The sequence below is a fragment of the Theobroma umbraticum genome, unplaced genomic scaffold (genome assembly GCF_002168275.2).
Source record: "Theobroma umbraticum cultivar Fairchild unplaced genomic scaffold, ASM216827v3 scaffold_44.0, whole genome shotgun sequence".
In the NCBI taxonomy this organism is placed as follows: domain Eukaryota; kingdom Viridiplantae; phylum Streptophyta; class Magnoliopsida; order Malvales; family Malvaceae; genus Theobroma; species Theobroma umbraticum.
This window is the reverse complement of record NW_018397255.1, coordinates 13,940,565-13,965,402: the sequence shown is the minus strand read 5'-3', so window position 1 is coordinate 13,965,402 and position 24,838 is coordinate 13,940,565. Positions and strand designations below refer to the sequence as shown.

Genomic DNA, 24,838 nt, shown 5'->3' with positions numbered 1-24,838 from the left:
GGTACGCGACACAGGCTCGGGGCCGTCGGCCCAGCAGGGGTGCGCAGAGCGTGGGACGCAAGTGGTATTAGAACAGACCGGACCTCATATGACTCACACCAAACGCCCGAGCCCAGGGGGACTTAGGGTAGGCAAGGTGGCTGACAGCAACACGAGCGTTGTCGAAATTGAGTTGGAGAGAGTGTCACGAGAATAGTGCCTCTATCTCACATCAAACAGGAACGGGAGGTCTTGGGTTCTTTATAAGTGGGTGTGCTGCACACCCCCATAAGCGCGTTTGCTAGGGAGAAGGTAATGACTACCGTGGACCACGCTGAGCGCCAGGCCGAGCGACCCCAACGGATCAGTGTAGGCAAGGGTGGTAGGCAGGGTGGCCAACGGCAACTGGGATGTTGTCGGAAGGTTGTGTTGCGCACTTTGGTAAGCGCGTTTATGGGAGAGAATAATGATCCTGTGACAAGTGGTATCAGGTGTCACGGACTGCAGCTCAGCACATTAGAGGCTCAGGGGCGCACAGCACAGGCCATTGGTTGAGCCAGCTCGCACAGGGCCAGGCAGACTGCGCGTGGGAACAGTCGGGGTGCGCGGCACACAGACCCGCACAACATGGGTACGCAGCACGCAGGCCTGCAGGCCCGCGACCGTCGGCCCAGCAGGGGTGTGCAGCAAGCGGGTGCGCACAGCATGGGCGCACGGGACGCAGGCACGGGGCCCGTCGGCCCAGCAAGGGTGTGAGGCACGAGGGCACGAGGCACATAGAACGGCACGGCAGGGGCGCGTGGCACGCAGGCCCGCACAGTGCCCAGATAGATTTCCTGAGCGCAGCCCCTGCGCACCAGCCCACCAGACCCCAGGCACACAGCCTGTGCGTGGCCTAGACCCACCCTTTTAATGTATTGAGCTGCTGGAATTTTAGCTTGCCTCTTAAATATTTTGGAGGGAAATATTTGGGGGAAAATTGACTATAAATAACCCTTTGTAGATTGTGTAACTCATTCAATTTATTCAATAGAAGTTCAGCTTTTCTTTTTTCAGCATTTTTCTCTCTTTTTCTCTTTTTCCTTTTATGCAAGTTTGCCTGCCGGCTTAAAGCCATTGTATGCGTGTGCGGGTGTCGGAAAGCAGTGTGCTGCGTGTGGGTGCGCAGAGCGCTTGCTGGGCAAGTGCTGAAGCACTAAGGCTGACTTGGGTTCCAATACCGGGAAAAGGGTTGAACCCAAAGCCACACGGAGGGAGGTCTGAAGAATCGCCTTGTGACACACGCACTATCATTCAATCCCAACTCTTTAATTGTTTTGTCTGGTCAGTCTATCAATTTGTGTACCTTTACCAAATTGTTGTCTCAAGTTTTTTTCATTATTGTCGAAGATGAGCTGTTGTCTTTGCTAAATACCATTGCTAAGCAATCTAAGCATTTCAAGATGTCTAACGGGAAAGAGTTACTATCTCTTGTTGATGAACAATCGCCTAACTTGACCTCTAAGCATTGACTTTTTGCTTTATTTAGCTCTTATTACTGCCTCTCTGCACTCTGTTATACCCTAATTTCAAGACTATCAAAACAACATAATTAGCTTTTGAGGCTTGGAGCTTTGCCATTTAGTTGACTAGAATCCATTTGACTTCTCCATTACCATGGTAACAACCTCAAATTATTAGACTTCATTATCCCTAATTAATCAAATGCATAAGTGCAATTAGGAAGAGTTTGTAATGGATGCACTAATTATTCCTGTCACAAACAGTGAGGTATGAACTATGATGCTTGCCTCATTTATTCTCTTCCACCACCTATCCTAAAATCTCTTAGTGCGTGTTTTCTCTCCCAGTAGATGTAGCTAGAGGTGGCCAAAGTTGACCAAACACAAAAACTTGACTGAATCCAACCAGACCCAACTCAGATTGACTGAAAAAATAGTCATTGAGCCTCAACTTGAAAGTATCCAAATCCAAAATAGCTTGAACTTGAAATGACTCAAAATGCAAATGATTTGAACCAAAATGATTTGAAGTCATAACCTGGAAGGACCTGAATCTATCAGATGATCTTATATAAAATGTGAAATGACCAAAGATAAAAACATAATGACAATTAATTTTAATTTCTACACATAAAATTGAATTTTCATTAAAATTAATGATCTACTAGAAATATTCCCACAAAGCTAATGGAGTTTGGTAAAATTAATATAGGAAAACAAAAGAATAAGAAAGACTAATTTGTTTCCTTTGAATTAAAAAGATCAAAAAATAAAAAAAAAAACTGAAACTACAAGAAGCTGAGTTGTCTGGGCAGCATTCTTTTGCTTTGGTCAGCCTATTTTTTTTAAATCATAGGACGCAAACTGCCTGAACAGGGATGACCTGAACCTGAGAAAACCTAAACTGAAAAGAAGCCGAAGCTCAAAAGAATTAGACCTGAGATGAATTGAATCTGGAGCTATCTGAACTAAAAGATACCTTGGTCAGAACCCACTCAAGCCCACCCTTTTACCATCTCTAGATGTAGCATGACAATTCCCTCGTGTTACCAGAATGCTTAGTGCTTTTTAGAGCTGCTAGTGGATACTTCTTTGGACCTATTTTGTAATGATTAGAGGTCTCATTCACACATCATGTTCTTATCTTTTTGTATTTATGAGCACTTTAATGGTTTAAACTTGTGTTATTCTCCTAGAGTAGGATGTAGTACTGTTTGTATTGTTTCATTTTTATCTAATCCACTCCTTGTTTGTTCTGTCCAGGACATCCTGCATGCGGATCCGTCACTAAGACATTCAAATGAAGAAGTTGCACTTATAGACTCTTATGCAACTATAAGATCAAACCTTGTGAGTAGTTGCACTGAGTGTCATTGTCTGTCATTTTTAATTTCTATGTTGTTTATTTGTATGATGATGTCACTGAGAATGCTATATATCCTCGAGTAATAAGTGCTGCAATTAGGCAAATATCACATTTAGTATTCCACATGTATATAATGTTGGTTGCATCTTAACCTATTGCTAATACCCCAATCCTTGTAAGGTAGCTTTCACATTGTTGTGTAAGAACAAGAGTAAAGATTTTCCAATTTTAGATGCCGTATAGAACCCAAAATGTACTTTTGGTATACAATTGTTTGCTGGACTTCTGGGAGTTCTTTCAGCTGGAAATAGAGCAAACATGGCAACCTTGTCACGTTGGTAAACCAGTGATTAGTTTGTACCCACATCACCTTATAAAGTCCTTATTTTAGTTGGGAAAGCAGTAAGCAATGCCTTCAAGACTATCCTCGGATAATAATTCAGAATGCTATAAGCACCGTAATGTATCAGTGTTGGGATATACATTAATAATTCTCTGATATTCTCTACCAGTGTTGAGGTCCCCAATAATTGCTTCTTACAATATTCAGCTTTGAAAAATGCTTCATTCTTTTTATTTGCATGATATCTTGGGTTCTCTGGCAAACCTGCAGGAATTATTTAGCTATAATCTAATCTGTCTATGTTTTTTCTCTCCTTTTTTGTCTCTTATTCTTTGTACTTCTTACTATGCTAGGTCATTAGGTCCGGAAGAGGTATCCAAAGGAAAAGGGCTCAGGCCTTTTTGGATGAGGTGCTTGACAATGAAGAACATGATAGTCAGGAAAGCGATGATGCAGGGCCTCAATGCCCTCAATGTGGTGAGATAAGTTTTACATTAGGACTTGTCTTTAGAAATCATATTTTAGACTTCTTTCTTTCTTTTATTTTCCCTTTTATACTATGCATATGCCCTTCTTTTGTTTCTCAGTCTTTAATAGTTCTATTGTTGCATTGCACCATTACATGCTAATATTAAAAGCAAAAAATAACATCAATATCTCGCTCTCTTCTTTGCCTCCTTTAATTAGTGTTTCTTACTTTTTATAACTTGCTGTAAATAATGAACTTAGCTCTTGATTGGAGTTTGTCTAATTCTTGCTTTATGTTTCTAATTTATGGCATTTCCTTGTTTAATCTAACTGGTTAACTTGCAACTTTTAGGCTCTGAAATTGGTGGGTTTCAATGCAACCAGCACACCATTCATTTACAATGTCAAGTTTGTGGTGGAATGATGCCTTCTAGAGCTGATATGAGTGAACTACAACACTGTAAGTATTGGTGTGCAGGAGTGATGGAGAATGGAAAGCAGATACTTGACCTAAAGACTTTGTTTAGTAATTTTGTTATTTTTTTTCAGGGTCTAGGGTTTATATGTACCTATGTTATTTCGGCTTCTAGTAGGTTTCGATTGTGAATATTTGAGATTTTGAGTATTGAACTTGTCTCCCTCTATTGATTCATTCTGGTTTTCCCTCCCCGATTCTTCTGTTTCCCTCCAATTTCCTCTGTCCCTCTAGTTTTTTGTCTATCCTGGATTTTCCCTTTAATTTTAATTGTATCTATCTCTTTTTCCCTCCTTGTTCTACATCAGGGAGTGTTTTTGGGTGCTTGTGTGGAATGCCCTCCTATCACTCCCTAGCCCTCTTTCCTATCCTTCTTGGTGCTAGACACCGAGTATGTTACTTGCTTATAGTTCCTTGTTCAAGTTACTACCTAATTATTTTATTTAAGTATCAATTTAGTCCCTATACTGTTATTATATATTCAACTAGATCCTTGAATTTTTATTGGACTAAATTGTGTCCAAGTACCTCAAAAAATTATGGTAATAAAGGAAAATTGATAACTCTATTACCTTTGAGCCAGTAGAGTTGTTGACAACTTGATGTGGTTTGATGTGTTATAATTTATTAGCAGAAAAATTATTTTCTCATCTTTTTCTTTTTTATCAATTTTCATCCAATTTGTTTCTTTTTTCATAAATGTTCATATTTCTCTTGGTCTCACTTCCAATTCTTAATCTCTACTGAATTCCAAATCCAACAAAATCAACAATGTATCTATTGTAACTCATAAACCATTTTACATGAATTTCTCAAGAAAACCAATTTATAATTTCTGAAAGGAAACGTAATGCACCAAACCTAAAATATTGACAGACTATCTCAGTGATTGGAGAATGCTTACATTGACATTTGTCACTCCTGGTCAGAGCCTCATGGGAATGTCTCTTGAAGTTCCAGCATAAACCTCTTACATCTTGTAATAATTTTCAGTTCACTCTTGCAGGTATGGGATGTGATAGAACATTTTGTGGTGCATATTGGCATGCTCAAACGGTTACCAGAAGTGACTTTTATCCTGTGTGCAATAATGAGATTTTTAGACCGGTATATTCTGCTCATTGAAAACCGATTGACCTGACCTCCATGTCTATTAATTGTGGACAAAGTTTTTCAATATGTGTCACTGTTGTCTTTGTTCTCTTAGCATGTGGTGTTTATTTACAGATGACTAATGTTGCACATGTCTAAAGCATGCCTCTAGCACAAGCAAGCCTGCCTTGCTGTTCTGTGTTACTTTCAGATTTGACATTCTTTGGAAATAAAAGGAGGTTTCATATATTTCATCACGAGCATTTCTGTCATTCAAACACCAGTGTTACAACATTTTTGTTGCAACAGTACCGCCTTCCCCTTTCAAAAGAGTTCTATGAAATTGACCGTAACTCCTCATTTTCTATGATCTCTCTCTCTCTCTCCCCCTCTCTCTCTCTTGGTTATAATACTTTTCTTTCCATACAAATAAATGTATTCTTGAGCAGACTTCTGGTTCTTGAGTATTATGCTTTAGTTCCTAAAAGCCCTGATATAATCGCTGCATTATTATTGCTTGAAAAGTTTCTCTTTATCTCTATCTGCAAGACTGTTGCACAATATCATTTTTCTAGCATTTTATTGTGGGTGCCAGTGTTTTGACATACAAAATTTATGATTTTTACTGATTCATATGGTTTACAGATTTCAGAACACACTATCACAAGGATTCCTTTCTTGGCTCATGAAATGAATAGACATGAACAAGATGTATGTTAGTCTCTTTAACATATTATATTCTACTATTATACTGCACCTCTAGTATAGTTCTGATTTGATGCACTTCTTTTTGCATAGATCACAGAGAAGTGTATTAGACAGACAGGGAAAACCTTGCAGGAAGTTGTTGCAGAATGGATTAGAAAGCTAAACAATAGGGAAATTGGTATGTTGATATTTTAACCTTTTTTGTGCTTCGAGTTTGGGTACATTTGTATTCCATGTTTCAACTCTTCTTTTTTCCCATATTGGAGTCATTTCAAAGTTGGGGAATGGGGTTGTGAGTTGGGAAAAATTGAATGCACCGCGCACGCCTTTAACATACCCATGTTTGATACTAACACCCAAAGTCTGGGTACCATGTCTTGTATTGGTTCACCGTCTTGTTTTTCATCTTTTAGTAAGTTAACCTTTCTTACACAGTATCCATTTATTCCACAATTTCTATTAGGAATAATATGTGACCTTGTTACCAGCTACCCTTAACCGAAGTAAGATTTTTAAGCTGTGGTTAAGATTATCTATATGATGAATACCTTTTTACAGCAAGAAAAAGTAACACATTTCTATAATGGGTGATTTAAATTTATAAAATTAATTATTCTATAAAAGAATGTTTTTAGATTTCTTATTACCAACTAGTAATGTTCTAAGATTTCTTAATATCAACTAGTTGGCTACCTAATAGAAATGAATACATTCCATTGCAACACCACTTGTCTCTTTGGCCCTCTTTGCTTCTCTGCTCTCTTCTCTAACTTCAGTGCAGACTTCAAAGCCAACTTAGATACTCTACATTCTACTTAAAAGAACTCTCGGCTTTGAAATTGTTGATAACCATGGATATAGTCACTACTGAAGCTTGAACTTTTGTAGTTGTGAGCCATCTATTATGGCTTGCACATGGATAGGGAAAGAAGTGCCTTCTATGAGATGGAAAAATCTAGAAGAGAAAAATTTATGGCAGTCTTTTCTTAGATCATTTGGGATTCTGTAGAACATCGGTTTTCTAACTCTTCTTCGATGTATTTGATGCAAATTACTAAGAGAAAAAGGGCTCCCTTCTTTGACTGCAGACTGAGTGAAGCACCATTTTCTCTCCAATTTACTCAAATAAGCTGATATGTCTGACACAAACTGTTATTAGTGATGAATTTTTAAACAAAATTAAGTTTCATAATTTATCATTTTCTTTGAATTCAGATGTACCGGCCAGTAACAACACTACTGTTACAGTATTGACAACCATGCATAGCACTCAAAAGCCAATTGATCTCAATTTCCATACTTTTCTTCTGTGATTGATATTGATTTTCTTTTTGATTTCACTTGCAACATGATAGATTTTCCAATGTAGTAAACGTTTCTAATTTTGTCTGTGAGGGTAGTTTTCTGAAGGTAGTTTTACATGTTTGCAGACCGAACAAGGATGCCACTCAATCATGCTGAGAGGATAACTGCAGCAACACATGTTTGCAGGTAGTTTTTGTCTTGTTTGAAGCTTGTGCCTCCCAGCCCTCCTATTTCCTGTTACCTAATAAGAAGCCCAAACCAATTGTAGGGTTTGTCTGTAGTATCTATTGGTCTGATATTTTTGCCTCCTTCCTTTTTCAATAATTGGTGGTTACTAATCAATTCTTTTGTCCCTTATGATCTTTTCCTCTAGCAAATGTGCCATGTTGAAACATTTGTTCTTATCCATGTCTGAGGGAATGATGTGCCAAAATAGTTCAAATGGCCATTGGTATTGCCCTTTTAGGTTTAGAGTAGGTGGAGTTTGTTGCAAGTGTATCGAATATCTATATTCTTGCCTAATAGAGAAATAGTAACCATTGGAAGCATACTATTCACCTTTACATTGCAATCTTTGTGTGCGATTAGTATGGAGGCCGATGGAGATGATATGATTCAGTTAGGGGGAGACAGGATTAGATGATATAATTCTGCCATATGTTTGGTGTCTGCAAGATAAAAATTTTATCTATGTCCATAATTGACGAGGATATGGTTAAATATAGGATCTATCTTTTTAAAATTCTTGTTATTGGTTTGGATTTGAAAATATAATCGGTTAACCCTAACAAAAAAGGTACAGTTTTATTATAAATACAATTTTGTAAAGGAAAAAAAATGCAATTTTGTAGTGGTAAAAGCAAATAAAGTTATGCTACACACAACCTTATCCCATAGGTTTGGTTTTTTGTTTTTTGAAAGTTCAATATGTATTAAAAATCTGAAGAACATCAGTTCATCATCAGAATAATTGTGCAAGGCATGCCTCTTACAAAAGATATTGAGGTATGCCTATGGGTTTAGGTTGCTCTCTTTATAAAAGATTGAGTCAAAATGGTGACATGTTTAATTCTAGTTGTCCTTTTTGATTGCAGCACTTGTTATGAAAAGTTGGTCTCGTTTTTGTTGTATTGGTTCCGGATTTCAATGCCCAAATATGTAAGATTTTCCAAGTTCATAGTTATGCATTATATGATCAAGTTGTTTATTAGATGTGATTCTGATTGGTTAGTATTTCTTTTGCAATTCCATTTTACTGCCCCTGCTCATGTGACATTATAGCTTCTACCACCTGATGCATTGCAAAGGGAAGATTGTTGGTATGGATATGCTTGTCGGACACAGCACCATAATGAAGAACACGCACGCAAAAGGAACCATGTATGTCGGCCAACTAGGGGTGCTAATGTTTAGGATGATTTGATGAACATAATAGCAGTTAACAGTTATTTGTGACGGTAGACCTTGGAAAGAAGGTAAAAATGGTTCTTGATCCTCCCTATTTTGCTCCAAAAACATGTTTCTGCTGTTAATCATTGATATTTTGGATGCTCTAATGTGAATTAAGGGTACAAAAGAGAGCTTCCTCGTGGTGTCTGAAGCATTTCAGTATATGACCTGATCAGTTTTGGTTCTAATCATCAGATAATAATTGGCTTTCGGCGTTACTTGTGATGCCTCTATTATAAGAAAATGAGGTAATCAAAATATATGACGTGATTTATTAAAATCCTATATTTTATAGTAGGGAGTTGAGGTGCAAGCGTGCATGTCTATACCTACAATGTATAAAATGAAAGCCTTAGGAGAACTTGTGACCACGTTTCTGGCATCTTTTATTGACATGTGGTTGATTTAGGAGGGATTTTGGGTTATTCTCGGTGAGGTCAATTGCATTTAGGGTCGTGGATAAGGGGTTTTTTCTTCGGCTTTAGAAAAGGTTTGTTTTTTTTTTTTTAATAATTGAAGAAGGGAATTCAAATTTAACTCTTTAAATGCGAAAATAATGCATCAATCAATGAATCAAATATTCAAGTGTTTAGAAAAAGTTTGTTTGGTATCATTTTGATTGGATGTTCAATTGAATGACAAGTTTCCTTCAATTATAAGGTAAGAGAAAAATCATATTTTTCTTAATTAGAGAATTTTACTTTTGTTAAAAATTAAAATAAGGAAAATAAAAAATTGAGTAAAAAGTGATGTCAAAAAAGAATTTCAAAATTTAGAGAAAAAGCACTAACGATGCAAGAATCTTACAAACACAGATATAGCTTGTATAAAAGGACATAAATTATTGAAATAAATAGTAAGAAATGAATAGAAGTATAGTTTCAACGATAAAAGAAAGAAAATCAAAATTAAAAAGTAACAATGGCAAGTACTTTAAACATAATAGCATGGAAAAGCAAAACAAAATAATATTGCATGTAGAAATCTTAGATCTAGATCTAGCGATTATTTAGAGCAACGAATTAAGTTGAAATATCACATCTTGAGTTTTTGTATCTTTTACTGGTAGTTTAACAGACAAAAACTACTCTTAGGAAGTAGAGAAAAATTGTTCTCGAAAAAAAGAAAAAAAAAAAACCTCTAACAAAAACTAAAATTAAAAGTATCAAATTTAAAATTTTCAAATATTTTACTGATATTTTGTTCTTGGAAAGCAAAAGGAAAAGTGTGCTTTAAAAAAAATAAAGATAGAAAATAACAAAATTAAAAAAAATCAAAGGAAGGTGTGATTTGAACGAGAAAAAAAAAAAAGCAAGAAATAGGGAACAGTACATTAAAAAAAGAAAAAAAAGATGGTAGAAAACAAACAAGGAAGAGTTTGGTTACAAAGAGATAAAGAAAATGGCGGTGGCTGATGTTTAAGAGAGAAGAAAGAAAGGAACAAATGGTTTTTTCATCATAAATACTATAACACAAAACGATGTCATTCAGAATCAAAAGATAAAAGGGCTCAGTATGTTTAATACACATGCTAGAATTCAACTTGATACAATTTCAAATTAGAAAAAGAAATTTATACAATTCTACAGTTTTTGGAGGTCATTATGTGCAAAAGAATTTAAAGGGTGAGTGTGTTTTAGTTGGATTATGTTGGTTTGGCGGATGCAATAAATAAATAAAAATGTTATGTGGATCTATGGTTATTGTTAAATTAGGAGAATGTTAGAATGGTTAAGATAAAAAAGAAATTAAAATTTTTATTATATTGTATGCAAATTCAATCTATATATTTAATGAAAAGTTTACCATTATTTTTCTTTCTTTTATCCCTAATGTTATTATAAAAGTTTTATAATTTACAATAAATTAAAATCATTTGATTTTTATATTTTAAAAATAAAAAAGTAAAATATTCACCGCATGATACAAAAAATCAACCATAAAAACTAATCTCAAAATATCAAATATTTGTTTTTCACTTTTAGAATTTTGATATGGTCATCCTATCATTAGATTTATGAAAAATTAGTGAAAAAAATTTGGAGAATGGTTGACCCAGCATGACGGGGCCAAATTCTAGTGTGTGTATATATATGACTTCCAAAAGTCATAAAAACAGAAGACGAATGCAGGGAGTATCAAATAGTGTAGCAGCTGATAAGGTGTTGTGTATGCTTGTGTATCTGTATGCGGCCAAAGCATCTGATGGCTTAGGTGGGGGAATTTACTTGCACCTATTTGCCTTGAATTCACTATTAGTTAGCGACAACTCTTTCCTTTCTTCTCTTTTTCTTTTCTTGCCCTTTTCGTTTCTTTTTTAACTTACCGAACCAAGAAAAAAAAAATGTCACCAGGCAATCTATTTGGGGACCCAATTGGTAAGCTTGCCTTCAATTGGAGTTGTCCCCGTAAGGAGAACAAGTTGAAGCTATATTGGAGACTATTCTCTTGGAGTACATACTGGACTTCGACCTTATATTCAAATGTGAAAATAATTAATAAATTAAAAAATAACACAGTTAAAAAATAAGTTAGTATTTAATCAGAGAAACAGTCGAATTTTATAAGATCAATATTTATGTTTTTCACGTTACTTTCAAATTAATTATGAACACTCATAAGTTTAAGAATTGTATACTTTATTCAAGATATCGTAATCAAGAGCCAATTAAATCCAAAAGACTTGTGAAGACGGTCTAAAATTTTGCAACCGATATTTTTACTTCTTCACTTTTAGGATTTGTCAAATCTTCAGCCACTCAAGTGTTTGGACTCTAATTGTAATTCCCATAGTGACTGAATAAGACTTTCTCAAAGGTAGGATTTTTACTTGTACTAGCAAGTTTTTGTTTTTTTTAAAAAAAGGTCAAAAGTTCTTGCCGAATCTTATTTTCGTCAAACAAGGAAAACAATTTTTCTTTTCTTATTTTAGGAAACAGTTGAGACGTGGCTGGAGATTTAGAGTTTTAGTTTGCTAACATAATAAATTTGTATAGCCAAACTAAGTTATAACCCTAAATACAATAATTGTATTTTAATTTAATTAAGTTTTTGTGAACTTAATTAATTTTTCACTTTATTTTTGTCTATTCGAATTAAATCCAACTTCATTAATTCTCCTTATTTAATCTCAATCATGTAACTTAATGTGTGTGATCCATTAAGTTTCTAACATATTGACAATAAATATAAATCCTAATCAAATATTAATTTGGTAATTGATTTATATTTATAGGTCATAAGCGGCATTTAGCAATACATCATGACTACTAAAATGTTAGAGAGTCAATTAAAAAATTTGACAAAACCTTTTAGTGATAAGCTTATCAATGCAATACGGTCCTTTCATTAGATATCTCAAATATGTCATAAAGCACGGCTCATTGTCTTTTTATAACATTCCATATTAGTTCTCATAGTTCATGATCAACGTTATGAATTTAGGGAACTAACTTTTCTTAAATTCATCATGCTTTGGCCAAAGACTTTATACAAGTTAATCAAAAATGTTAGAACAAGTAAGATACATCCCATCATATCACTTCGAGTGATGAGTCCTCTCTTGACCACTCATTCACCTTCGCATGCTTCGTGGTATATCCAAAAACACTCTGTTTAGGCATCTGGTCACTTCCAAATCCATAAGGGTGAAATCAAAGTATATCATTCCCCATATAAGATGACTTGATGTCTCGAGTTTAAGGACTAGTTGCACGACTATCACATGAGAACATTTTTCATTGACACTTGAGTAAAATACCAAATGGAGTTTTCATAGCAAGCCATGTTCAATTAACTTGTTACCCACATGTTATCCTCAAATTTTCCATATACTTCAATTTATGAGATTAATTGTTTACTTCTCAAGTAAGGAGGCTTAACATGTACCAATCTTTGAGTATTGTCAATTTTCTGTCTTGACAATACAATGACTAAGAACAATTTTAGGAACATGGCTCTGATGCATAGTGATCTCATGATTGTAAAAACTTTATAATTCTCTTGCAAGGCTTTTATGTTCCATGGGCTTTATCCAATTCATACTTAATAACTCCTTATTATTGCACAAACATGAAGAAAAACATCTATCACATATAATTGTGTGATTTAATATGCATTAAATGACAATATATATATTCCTTGACCAATCTAATTGGCTCAAGGGAAAATACCAACAATCTTTCACTTGCACTTGAGTCAATTGCTAACGTATCCAATATCAAACTCTTTCGCTTAGTGATTATGTCTCCACTAGGACAACTCAAATTGCAATATTTGAAAATATGTTGATTTACATGTTTGATAGTCCTCATTGCCATAATCAAAATACTAATTTAGATCACAACAAGACTTTGATTCCATTGTTATGGCTTTTATTGTTACTTTAACAACTCAGAATCATTTATTGGTTCATTAAACCAATTATCTAAATGTCTCTTCTTTTGTATCCTAAACAAAAGCTTTGTATCTGATTATAGATATAATCATGCAATTATCTCTTGTTTTGGAACCAGTTCAATACAATTGGTCAATCATGACTTTATGTCACTTCTAATATTTAGGATTCTCTCTATGTTAAGCTCCTTTAACATGTAATCCTGCATTCCTTTGTTTAGTCCCTTTTTAGGCTTTAACTCTTTAGTCCCATTTTGTTTTTGTTAGACTGATAAATGTATCTTATACACTTTTAATGAGTAACTTAACTTACTCCCACTAACCTTATGATGTGCACAAAATATGTTTATCTTATTCAGCATATTTAACTATTTTGAATTTATTACATTGAATAGAAATTATTATCTAATCATTCATGTTGGATTATTTAGTAGACTCATCTTATATGAGTAGTGCATCAATATGCATCCTACTAATGGTTTGTGTTTAATGGATGAATTATGCATCTTTATGCATCCCATTAAATCAATATTTGTGCATTGATCATATTTATTGGATTTCATAATTTCATGATCCTTGACCTTTAAAATGTCATTAGCTCCCACTATTTCTATCAGGTATAGAAATCTTATCAAGTAAACTTATTTACTTTCTTTTGGGACGTTATGTCCATAACTTTTATATATAGATACATATGATAAGTTGTTCATTATGGGTTATGGGATCAAATCCTATCAAAGGTTAGTTCATGCGAGTAACTAGGGTTGGAATGCTTTGTGACTCATCTCTTATGAATTCAATATGATAATCAATTGTTATTTAGTTCTAAGCAATCTTATTTTTTCTTAATGAGAATGCTTCTTGACTAAATATGTTCATAATCCTGTTATGAGTTCATTGAGTTACGACTCAATTTTATCTAAGTCAACTCATTAATTTTCCTTTTGATTCATAATCAAAAGAAAAATAATCTCACAATGATCTTATCATTATGAATTAGTATTGATTATCATATACGCAAAGTTATATTTAAGGATAAATAATTTAGAACAATTCCAAAATAAAATGAGACGTAATGTAAATATATATATATATAAGCTAAGCATCTCATGCTAGCAAAATATAAATCTATGTTTTCTAAACATAAAATAAATATTTAGCCATAGGCCCAAAACCAAATCATCTTATCTTGGCAATCATGCCATGAAAATATTTAATGTTTTAAAATTATTTATTGTTCCACAATCTAATCTAGGTCGTCAAGCTTGATCACCATCAACTAAGATTGTCACCTTCATGGTCTTATTCTTTACTACTCCTAGTCATTAGTTCCTTCAATATGTCATACATATTAAAACCATTAATAAAGAATAAGGTATCATATGCCAAGTAGTGAAAAATAAATCATCACATGATTTATACCTGATGTGGAAACTTCCTTTTGTTTCTTCCCTTTAATGGATTTAAGGTAATCCTTGCAATTGCGCCTCTAATGCCCAAGTTTGTCACAAAAATGGCATTTGTCATTGTCTTTGTCCTTCTTTACTCCATCAGTAGGCTTCATATCGTTTGAAGTTGATGCCTTTTCATTCTTGTTTTTCTTAAAAAAATTTCTTTTCTTATTTTTATTTTTCTTAGAAGAGACAAGATGAACTGAAAGCTTTTCCTTCGCAATAGTGTTCTCAGCTTGTGTGAGCATATTCAATAAGCTTGAAAAGGTTACCTCAATCTTGTTCATGTTAAAGTTCAATACAAACTGTGAATAGCTCTTTAGTAGTGAAGAAAGTACAAGGTCAATGCTCAAATCATGATCCATAACCCAACCCAACTGCTTAAGTAGATTGATATATCCTATCATCTTAAGCACATGAGGCCTTATTGGGCTTCCCTCATACATCTTACACCGGAACAATTCCCTTGAAATGTCAAATCCCTCTATGCGACTTTACTTATCGAACATTTCTCTAAGATTTAGGATAATATTTAGAGCATTCATGGCTTTATGTTGCCTTTGAAGATTTAGAGCCATACTAGCCAATATCACACATGTGGTTTGATCGAGATCATCTAGATAAACTCTATAGGCTTCCTTTTCCTTATTTGTAGCATTATCACTTGGTTCCTTGAGAACAAGATCATCTAGGATATAAGTTTTTTTCTCTTGTTTCAAGACAATCTTGATATTGCTAAACCAGTCAATGAAATTTGATCCTATCAACTTATTTACATCAAGTATGCTTCTAATTGACAAACTATTCGCCATGATAGATTTATATCTTATATAAATCAACATATATGATTATTTATGATTAACGCAAATTATAAAATCATAAAGGAACGATTTTAGAATCTTATATGATTATTCTCAATGTTTTATAAAAATAATAGCCCTTCTCTACTATTTTGAGAATTATAACCTTTAAACTTTTTATTGAGTTAGGACCCTTTTCTTCCCACCATGACCTTAAGTGACTCAACAAGCCATAATGAAATTAATTAGGTAGATAACTTAGCTTACCAATTATATCTTATACAACTCCTAGATCAGTTAGGTGACAACTCCTTGTCTAAACGAATCATATACATTTTCTCTAACTATGTCTCTAATCCTATGCAGTCATGTGTGACACATTCAAACAATGTAGTACTAGGTGAGTAAGACCCACCAATAACTCAAACATACTTGTGTAAAACTTTGGTCTTGAGTGGCTAAAAAAGCATCTAATTAAAAGAGTAGCCTGGTTATCATGTTATATGGTGGAAGGTAACTTTTTAACTCAATATTTTAATGAGAGATTTTATTTATTAATTCATTAATCAAGGTCTCATTGATTTGGCATTGTTGACATGCATAGCATTTATCGCATGTCACCTAGATCATATGTATATACTGAAAAATAAATTTATCTCATGCCAACTACTAGGATGATTATGGACTTTACTAATTCTAATTTCCTTGAGCCTTTAAGGAAATCAGTTGGTCAAATTCCTAAGGGATTTGCACAAACATCGTCTTCAAGCTTTGCTTGTAATCTCCTTGAACTCTATGGCGCCTTTGGATATCCATTTTCAAGTTACAAAAATTTTTCTATCTAACCCTAGTTTTACACTTTGATGTAACTAATTATATTTTATAATCAAGAAATATCTAGTTACATTTGAAGTGAGCTAGGTGAGAAAAGAATTTTACAACCTAGAGAAAATAGAGATAAGGCAGGGTGAACAGACTATTTTAAAAAAAATACCATGAGAAATAAATTTACCCATCCATAACTTAATCTTCTAAAGTCTAAGTCCATAATCATCCTCATGCTTTATAATCACAATCAAAAGCATAGAAATAAATACAAGCCTAATATCACTTGGTGATCTTGTGTATTATTTGAGAAAAGCATCAATTAATTTATTTAAAGTGCTGGACACAAATTAGTTGGTATTGTTTTATTTCAATTTAGTGTTTATGAAATTCTCATTTTCAAAATGCTTAAAGTAAACATTTTACTCGTTATTTCTTATTAGAAATTCATTAAACAAAATTTTCCTTTTTAAGACTTTCCATTTTAATTCTTTCTATAATTAAAACTCCTTTTAATTTTGAAAGCCTCTTTATTTTAGGTAAGCTTCCTAAAATATATCTAAGGTAACATTTTAATTCATAACATTTAGAACACGGATTAATTTCCTAAATTGTATGTTGTTCAAGTTACCTAAATGGTGACTTAACAAATTTTGAAAACTTCTAGTCAAACCAAAATTTTAAGAAAAGTTTAACGTTATCACATAACTTTAGAAATTTCTTCTAAAGTATGAAACTATTTCCTATGAATTTCTCAAATCAAAATACTATCTTTAATTTTAAGAATTTCTTTTAAGGTAGGAAATAGTTTCCTATTCTTTATGAATCATGTAAAATTAAAATTCTATCCTTAATTTTAGAAAGCACTTTTAAAGTAAGAAACAATTTCTGTTTTTATAAATCACTCAAAATTAAAATAAACATCATTTAAGTGCTTTTAAAACTCTATAAATCATGATTCAAACTAATGAAAAGCTGGTGAAAATTTCTAACAAGTGTGTTTAACAATTAAACACAAAATTCATGAAGAATTAAGCCACCAAAGCTAATCATTGCTGCCTAAAATTTTCAGTATTAAATCTTTGTTGTTTTGGAACTCAAAAACATGATTTTTATGAATCTTTTTCATACTTAATCAAGTTTGGCCAAAACATGTAGTAATTTAATTTGATAAGACTAATTTTAACAATTAAAAACTGCTTATAATAGTTACCCAATGTTAGTAAAAAATAATTGGCACATTAGTCTCCAAAGCACCTCAAAACTATTCGATTTTAACTTAGCTTCGCAAGTCTTTTAATCCATTCATTAATTCTTTAACTAAACATGATTTTAAACTTTTTAAAATATGTTTTAATAAATTAATTACATACTGTCCAGATTTGAATTAAAATAGAAAAATAAATTTTAAAGAAAGCCTTTAAAATTGATATATACCAAATCAACACAAATCAATCCTAGTGATTATCACCAAGAATCAAGCATGCAAATTATATGAAAAACATCAAACAAAAGCTCTGATTCCACTGTTGGGATTCGATCTCAAGCTCAAATATGAAAATAATCAATAAATTAAAAAATAATGCAACAAAAAAATAAACTAGTATTTAATCAGAGAAACAATCAAATCCTACAAGGTCAATGTTTGTAGTTTAATGTAAGTTTTAAATTAATTATGAACACTCATCGATTTAAGAGTTACATACCTTACTCAAGATATTGTAATCAAAAGCTCATGAAATCCAAAAAGCTTATGATGGGACAAAAGCCTGAAATATCTTGCAGCCAAAATTTTTACTTCTTTACCTTTAGGATTTGTCAAATCTTCAGCCACTCAAGTATTTGACGTTTAATAGTAATTCACACAGTGACTGAATAAGACCTTCTCAAAGCTAATATTTTTACTTGTGCTAGCAAGTTTTTTTTTTCTAAAACAAAAAAGCCAAAAGTTCTTGCCGAATCTTATTTTGTTAGACAAAGAAAGCTATTTTTTTTTCTTATTTTATGAAATGGATGAGAAGTGGCTAGAGGCTTAAAGTTTTAGTTTGCTAACATAATATATTTATATAGCCAAACTAAATTATAACCCTAAATACAATAATTGTATTTTAATTTAATTACGTCTCTATGAACTTATTTAATTTCTCACTTTATTTTGATCTATTCTAATTAAGTCCAACTTAATTGATTATCCTTCTTTAATCCCAATCATGTCACTTAATGTGCGTGACCCATTAGGTTTGTAATATGTTAGTAATGAATATAAATCCTAATTAACTATCAATTTCATAATTGATTTATATTTATAGATTATAAGCGGCATTTAGTAATACATCATGACCGTCAAAATGTTAGAGAGTCAATTAAAGAATTTTACAAAGCCCTTTAATGATAAGCTTCTCAGTGCAATACAATCCTTTCATCAAATACCTCGAATATGTCATAAAGCATGGCTCAGTGTCTACTTATAACATTACACATTAGTTCTCATAATTCATGATTAACTTTATGAATTTAGGAAACTAACTTTCCTCAAATTCATCATGCTTTGGCCAAAGACTTTATACAAGTTAATCAATATTTGAGAACAAGTGAGATACATCCCCTTATATCACTTGGGGTAATAAATCCTCTCTTGATCACTCATTTAGCTTTACATGCTTCATGACATACCCAAAAACACCCTATTTAAGCATCTGGTCACTTCCAAACCCATAGAGGTGAAATCAAAGTATATCATTCTCCATACAAGATGACTTGTCTCAAGTTTGAGGACTAGTTGCACGACTATCACATGAGAACATATTCCATAGACATTTGAGTGAAATAACAAATGAAGTTTTCATAGTAAGCCATGTTTAGTGAACCTGTTCTTTAACAAGCACCCACATGTTATCCTTGAGTATCCCATATACTTCAATCTATGAGATCAATTGTTTACTTTTCAAGTAAGAAAGCTTAACATGTACCAGTATTTGAGCATTTTCAATGCCCTGTCTTGACAATACAATGACCAAGAATAATTTTAGGAACATGGCTTTGATGTATAGTGATCTCATAATTGTAACAACTTTACAATTCTCTGACAAGGCTTTTATGTTCCATGGGCTTCATCCGATTAGTACTTAATAACTCCTTATTATTGCACTAACATAAAGGAAAACCTATATCATATATAATTATGCGATTAAATATGCATTGAATAACAATATATATATTCCTTGACCAATCCAATTGGCTCCACGACATATACCAATAGTACAATCATTGTATATATGAACAAAATTTAAAATTAATTTATATTAATAATAAGAATAATTGTCTAAGAACTAAAAGTGAATCAAAGTATATATCATTGTAAAAAACCAAAAGACATTTACATCAAATAAATTCAAAATGAACTTGTTTAATATCTTTCATTGTGGCATCATCAGAAGAGAAGGCGAGTTGGATAGACTTTATGTTAAGTTAGTTCCAAATGCTATTGCTAGTATGTTTATATGATGTCTTGTGAGTCTCCATTTTTAGCTTTTTCCCATTGTAACAAAAAAGTTGTGCTATAATTTTAACTTTGGAGTTTGTCATTTGTGTTTTAGTATGAATTTAAAGTATATAATGAGGTTAAGATTGGTCATCCTTGGTTTTGGATTGTTTGAGTGGTGATTCTTCGAGAAATAGTTGTTTTGACACGTGTGCTAATTGGTGGTGTGACAATGGTTTCTTCAAGTGAATTTGTGGGATCAATGGTTGACTTTCCTAGTGTTTCTTTCGAAAAGAGTTTTCTTTGAAATTGTGGGTTCTTGTCAAGGTTCTTGAGATTCATTTGTTGGAGTAATTGATGATTTGGATGCATTGATAGTAGTTTGTTCTATATGTGTTGAAGTGGACGTTGATTGATTTGTGATTTCATGGCAGTCAAAGGGCTTGTAGTTGGTAACTTCAGTTTTCATTTCTTTTAAAGTTAAACTTTATTATTTTTTTTGAAAAGTGGAATTTATTGGCCATTAACCAATATACCATTGATAGTCTCAAACTGGAGTCGCTAGAGACTCTCACTGGTATGAATGAAAACCGGTATGGCAAGAAAAGCCTAGACACAAAGGTTCACCATTGCTTACATAACCCAGCAGCATGCCCTTATCAATCAATAACCTCACAAATAAACTCAATCCTGCCTAAGATCAAAAACAACAGCAGGAAAGAAGGAGGCTATACAACAAAGACATAATTCTTAGAAAACAACCTTAAACAGTGACAGCAATACCTTAAGACCACAAAACAAAAATGATCCAAAAACAGAGAAAAGACTTCAAGATCCCTTGAAGCCCTTGATCATCAAAGCCAAGATCCAATCATAGTAGAAAAAGTTGACAGCACATTGACAGATTCGAACAAAGAAGGATCAACATAATCAACTCGACACGCACCACTGGCAAAGGAACCAAGACATGGCTACATCTCCTTGGAGAACATGACAAGGTCACTAGTGCATAGGTACCTCTTGATGGTATCCCTTGAGAGTTCTAGTGACCAAAGAAACTCCTAGACGATCCCCCCTGCATGCCTCAAGACATGATCAGACTTTGTTTGAGATGAGAAATTATAAACCCCACTCCCAAGAGCATTGCCCTCCCGCATTTGACACCACCTCAGCCTCCTCGACACTCATAAGACCTTGATCCCCTATTTTGCAAAGCCACCCATTTAATCCGCATAAATGTTCATAACATCACTATGGCACATCACCCTCTCCTTGGCTAAACTGTAAGCTAACTGGTTATTCTCTCGAAATATATGATTGACTTCCCACTTCCTTATTCCTTTCTTTAGCTTCTCGATGTGTAACATCCACTTCCTGAATCTCCATGGTGCTTCCCTTGGTGCATTAATCCATTTCATTGCATTTTGTGAGTCACTTTCAATCACAAGCGTATAGGAAATAGCTCACTTAGAAGCTGAGAAAATCATAAAAGCTTCCCTAATGGCTTTAACTTCTGCAAGGTTAGAATTACCTATCTCGATAGATTTGGAAAAAAGCACTTTAATTTGCCCCTTATCATCGAGCATCACCCCACTTATCCCGGCTTCGTCGAGACATCCTTAGGCAGCTCCATCAACGTTGAACTTCATTTCCCCTAGATTCTATTTTTTCCATTCATCCACTTTTCTTTCCTTCCTAACTTTCCTCATCACTGCTCTAAGAGGTGGATATCGATACGTGTCCACAGCAGTCCCATATTCATTCGGCCACCTCGCTTTAGCCCACGTTACAACTTTAAGTTTACTTACTTCATAAACTTGGTTGCCATCCCAACCTTTCCCACTAAAAACCATTTCATTTCTTTGAAGCCATGTCGACCACACTATTGTATAAAACCCCATTGTCCATATTTTTAGTTCTCCCTGTTTCACGTTAGAATTATTCCACAGCTTAAAAAATAAACCCACATTATTTGGCACAACCCACTTAACTCCCAACTCAGCACACCATCTCATCTAGACCCTTCAAATTTCTTGGCAATGGAAGAACAAGTGTTTAACAATTTTCAGCTCACTTTGACATACAACACATTTAGCGAGATTGTTAGTGATCATACCTCTTCTTGCCAACTCGTGTTTGACTGCCACCCTTTCATATAAAAGTTGCTAGATGAAAACTTCGCCTCTGAACGGCACAAGTCTAGACCAAATTTCCTTCCATGGATCCTCCATGTTAATGTTTGGTTGCAACACTTCTTTATAAAATGATTTGACTGCATATTGGCCTGAAGATGGGCACCTCTAAACCAATGTGTCCTTCATATCCTTATAGAAATAATACTCCTCCACTGTGTTTCTGAACTGTTCCCACTAGTTCTTCTCCCACCCGAAAGGTTGACGTCTCAGGTCAACATGCCACTCCCAGTTCTCACCACACCACTTCCCAAACTCACAAACACACCCATCCTTCTTAGTAGTGAGTGCAAAAATCCTTGGGTATCTCTCCTTCAGAACCCCTACCTTAGTCCACCTCTCTGTCCAAAATTGAATATTTCTACCTTCCCCTACAACAATGAGAAAGTTAGAAGAAACCTGCATGAAAAGATCGTTAGAAGGCAGAATAGGTTTAATAATATTGTTCCACATTGAGGAGCACTCTTTGTTTAAGTTTGTGTCAGGCAAAAGGTTGGCGAGGTTCCCTCCAATCTTTTCAACAATAACCTCCCTCCATAAATTATCTCTCTCCCTCCCATACCTCCACAACCACTTATTTAGGAGCGCTCTATTCTTAACTTCGATATCAATAATATCCAACCCCCCATCCTCCTTATATCTACACACCTTATCCCACCCAATGTAATGAATTTTACATTTATCCTCCACCCCACTCCATAAACACCTCCTCTCAATTTTTTCCAATGAATTTTTTACCCTTTTGGGAACTGGAAACAATGACATAAAGAAGATTGGAAGGCTTCCAAGCACCGACCTAAGGAGTATGACTCTCTCACCTATAGACAGAAGTTTAGCTTTCCACCTTGCCAAACGCGACACAAATTTCTCAATAACAGGTTTCCATATCCTTGTCGAGTTCGGTCTGGCACCGAGAAGTAGCCCCAAGTACACTAAAGGTGGTTCTCCAAGCTTACAAGCAATCATATTTGCGACACTTCTAACGAACTATTCTTCAACGCCAATCCCTATCAGGCTACTTTTTTAAAAATTTATCTTGAGGCCAAAGACCAATTGAAAGCATCTCAAGATTCTCTTTACATTCAATGTATTTCAACCTTAGGTTTGCAAAAAACCATAGTGTCATCAGCAAACTGAAGATGTGAGACCTCAAGCCCATTACGCCCAATTGGGATGCCTTGGCACAAATCCAGAGCAACTACTTTACCCATCATAAGACTAAAAGCCTCTGGAACAATGTTAAACAAAAATGGAGAAAGAGGGCAACCTTGCTTCAGCCCTCTTTCCATTCGAAACGGATTAGTTGGAACCCCATTAACCAGGATAAAAATATTGGCATTAAACTGGCAACCCCTAATCCAATTCCTCCACCGCTCTGGAAATCCCATCTTTGTCATTAAGAACTGCAAAAAGTCCTAATTCACACAGTCGTATGCCTTTTCAAAGTCGACTTTTAATAACAAACCCCTTTCTCTTCCTTTCTTGATAGAGTCTATTACTTCATTAGCAATTAGAGCACAATCCATCAACTGTCTACCTTTCACAAAAGTGAATTGATTTTCCCCAATGGCCTCTCCAATTACCACCCGAAGTTTATTGGTCAGAAGCTTTGCCACAATTTTGTAAAAACAACCAATAAGGTTAATCGGCCTATATTCAATGATCTGGCTCGGATTTTGGAGCATAGGGACTAAGGTAATAAAGGAATTATTTGCTCCATTATCTAATTTACCTATTCTGAAGAATTCATCCAAGCATTTCATCACTTATTCCTTGACAACCGACCACTGGTTCTTGAAGAAACTAAACTTGAGCCCTTCAGGCCTTGGGGCCTTGTTTCCATCACAGTTGCAAAGTGTATCCCAAACTTCTTTCTCCAAAAAACTCTTTACGAAAAAATCAGCAGCCTCTGAACTCAACTCCCTGAACTGTCCATGGAAATCTTTCAGCGAAAAGACCTTACTCTTGCAAAAGTCAGGAAAGTAACAAGCCACTACATTTTTAATTTCCCCCGGTTTATAGTGCCTCTTATCCCCAATTCTCAACTGCTAGATCAGATTATGTCTTCTATGAGCTGAAGCCATCGCATGAAAGAATCGAGTATTGCGGTCCCCTTTTAAAATCCACTAAACCCTCGACTTTTGTTGCCATTCCCTTTCCTCAATTTTGTACAGTTTCCATAACTCGGCTTTCTTTGTAAGGACAACCTATTGAATATCAGGGTCAGAAGTTCCACCCTGCCATGTCTTATTTAAAAGTTGAATCTAAACCTCCAGCCTAGTTATCTTATCGTTAGTATTGCCAAAAATCTGTTTGTGCCATTCCTTCAATATCGGTTTAAGGCCTTTAAGTTTCCTCCCAAGACTATTCATTCCTCCATTCCCCTCCGATGAATTCTCCCAAAACTCCCTCACAACTGTTTGGAAACTCTTCTCATCCATCCAGTGGTTGAAAAACTTGAAAGGTTTAGGCCCCCACTCCACCGCTCCCAGCCTCAAAACGATCGGATTATGGTCCGAAATAAAAATCGGTAAACATTTTTGAACCAAAACCTTTTCCTTGTCCAACAAATCAGTAGCCACAAAGAATCGATCAAGCCGACTAAATGTTGGTTCCTCTCTATTATTACACCATGTAAATTTGCTACCAACTAGGGGAAGATCCACCAGCTCCACATCATTGATGGAATCATCGAAGCTTGCTGCAGCGCGCCTCACATCACCTCTACCAATCCTCTCAACCTCATTCCTCACCACATTAAAGTCCCCTCCTAGCACCCATTTGACATCGTGCCTTTCCATAGCCTATTTAAGCTCTCCTCACACCCTATTCATTTCCCCTTCATCATTAGGAGCGTAAATGTTGTCAAACCCACATATTTCATTAGTCCCTTTCACAATCCCAATTAGCAACAGGAAATTTTTATGATCAATTGATTCCTCAAGTTGAAAAAAACTCACCTGCCACATACTGATAATCCCCCCAGCTCTACCTTTGGCTTTCACTG

General features: G+C 34.5%; 2 protein-coding genes across 2 annotated transcripts in view; one reads left to right on the top strand and one right to left on the bottom strand.

Moving 5' to 3' along the window:
* The window catches only part of LOC110409880 (RING/U-box superfamily protein), a 16,758-nt gene extending 7,802 nt beyond the window's left edge, over nt 1-8,956 (top strand). The window contains exons 7-15 of the mRNA XM_021419374.2: nt 2,745-2,831; nt 3,544-3,667; nt 4,011-4,118; nt 5,140-5,240; nt 5,871-5,936; nt 6,024-6,111; nt 7,364-7,424; nt 8,333-8,396; nt 8,520-8,956. Coding sequence (XP_021275049.1) covers nt 2,745-2,831; nt 3,544-3,667; nt 4,011-4,118; nt 5,140-5,240; nt 5,871-5,936; nt 6,024-6,111; nt 7,364-7,424; nt 8,333-8,396; nt 8,520-8,651 — 831 coding nt within the window. The 3' untranslated portion in view covers nt 8,652-8,956. The remainder of the gene's footprint in view (nt 1-2,744; nt 2,832-3,543; nt 3,668-4,010; nt 4,119-5,139; nt 5,241-5,870; nt 5,937-6,023; nt 6,112-7,363; nt 7,425-8,332; nt 8,397-8,519) is intronic.
* Nucleotides 8,957-23,597: 14,641 nt separating this feature from the next.
* Nucleotides 23,598-24,632, bottom strand: LOC149527679 (uncharacterized). Its single transcript, XM_089785802.1, has 2 exons — nt 24,102-24,632; nt 23,598-23,876 (listed from the first exon to the last, which is right to left on the bottom strand). The coding sequence occupies exons 1-2, from the start codon at nt 24,630-24,632 to the stop codon at nt 23,598-23,600; spliced, it is 810 nt and encodes a 269-aa protein (XP_089641928.1).
* Nucleotides 24,633-24,838: the final 206 nt, after the last annotated feature.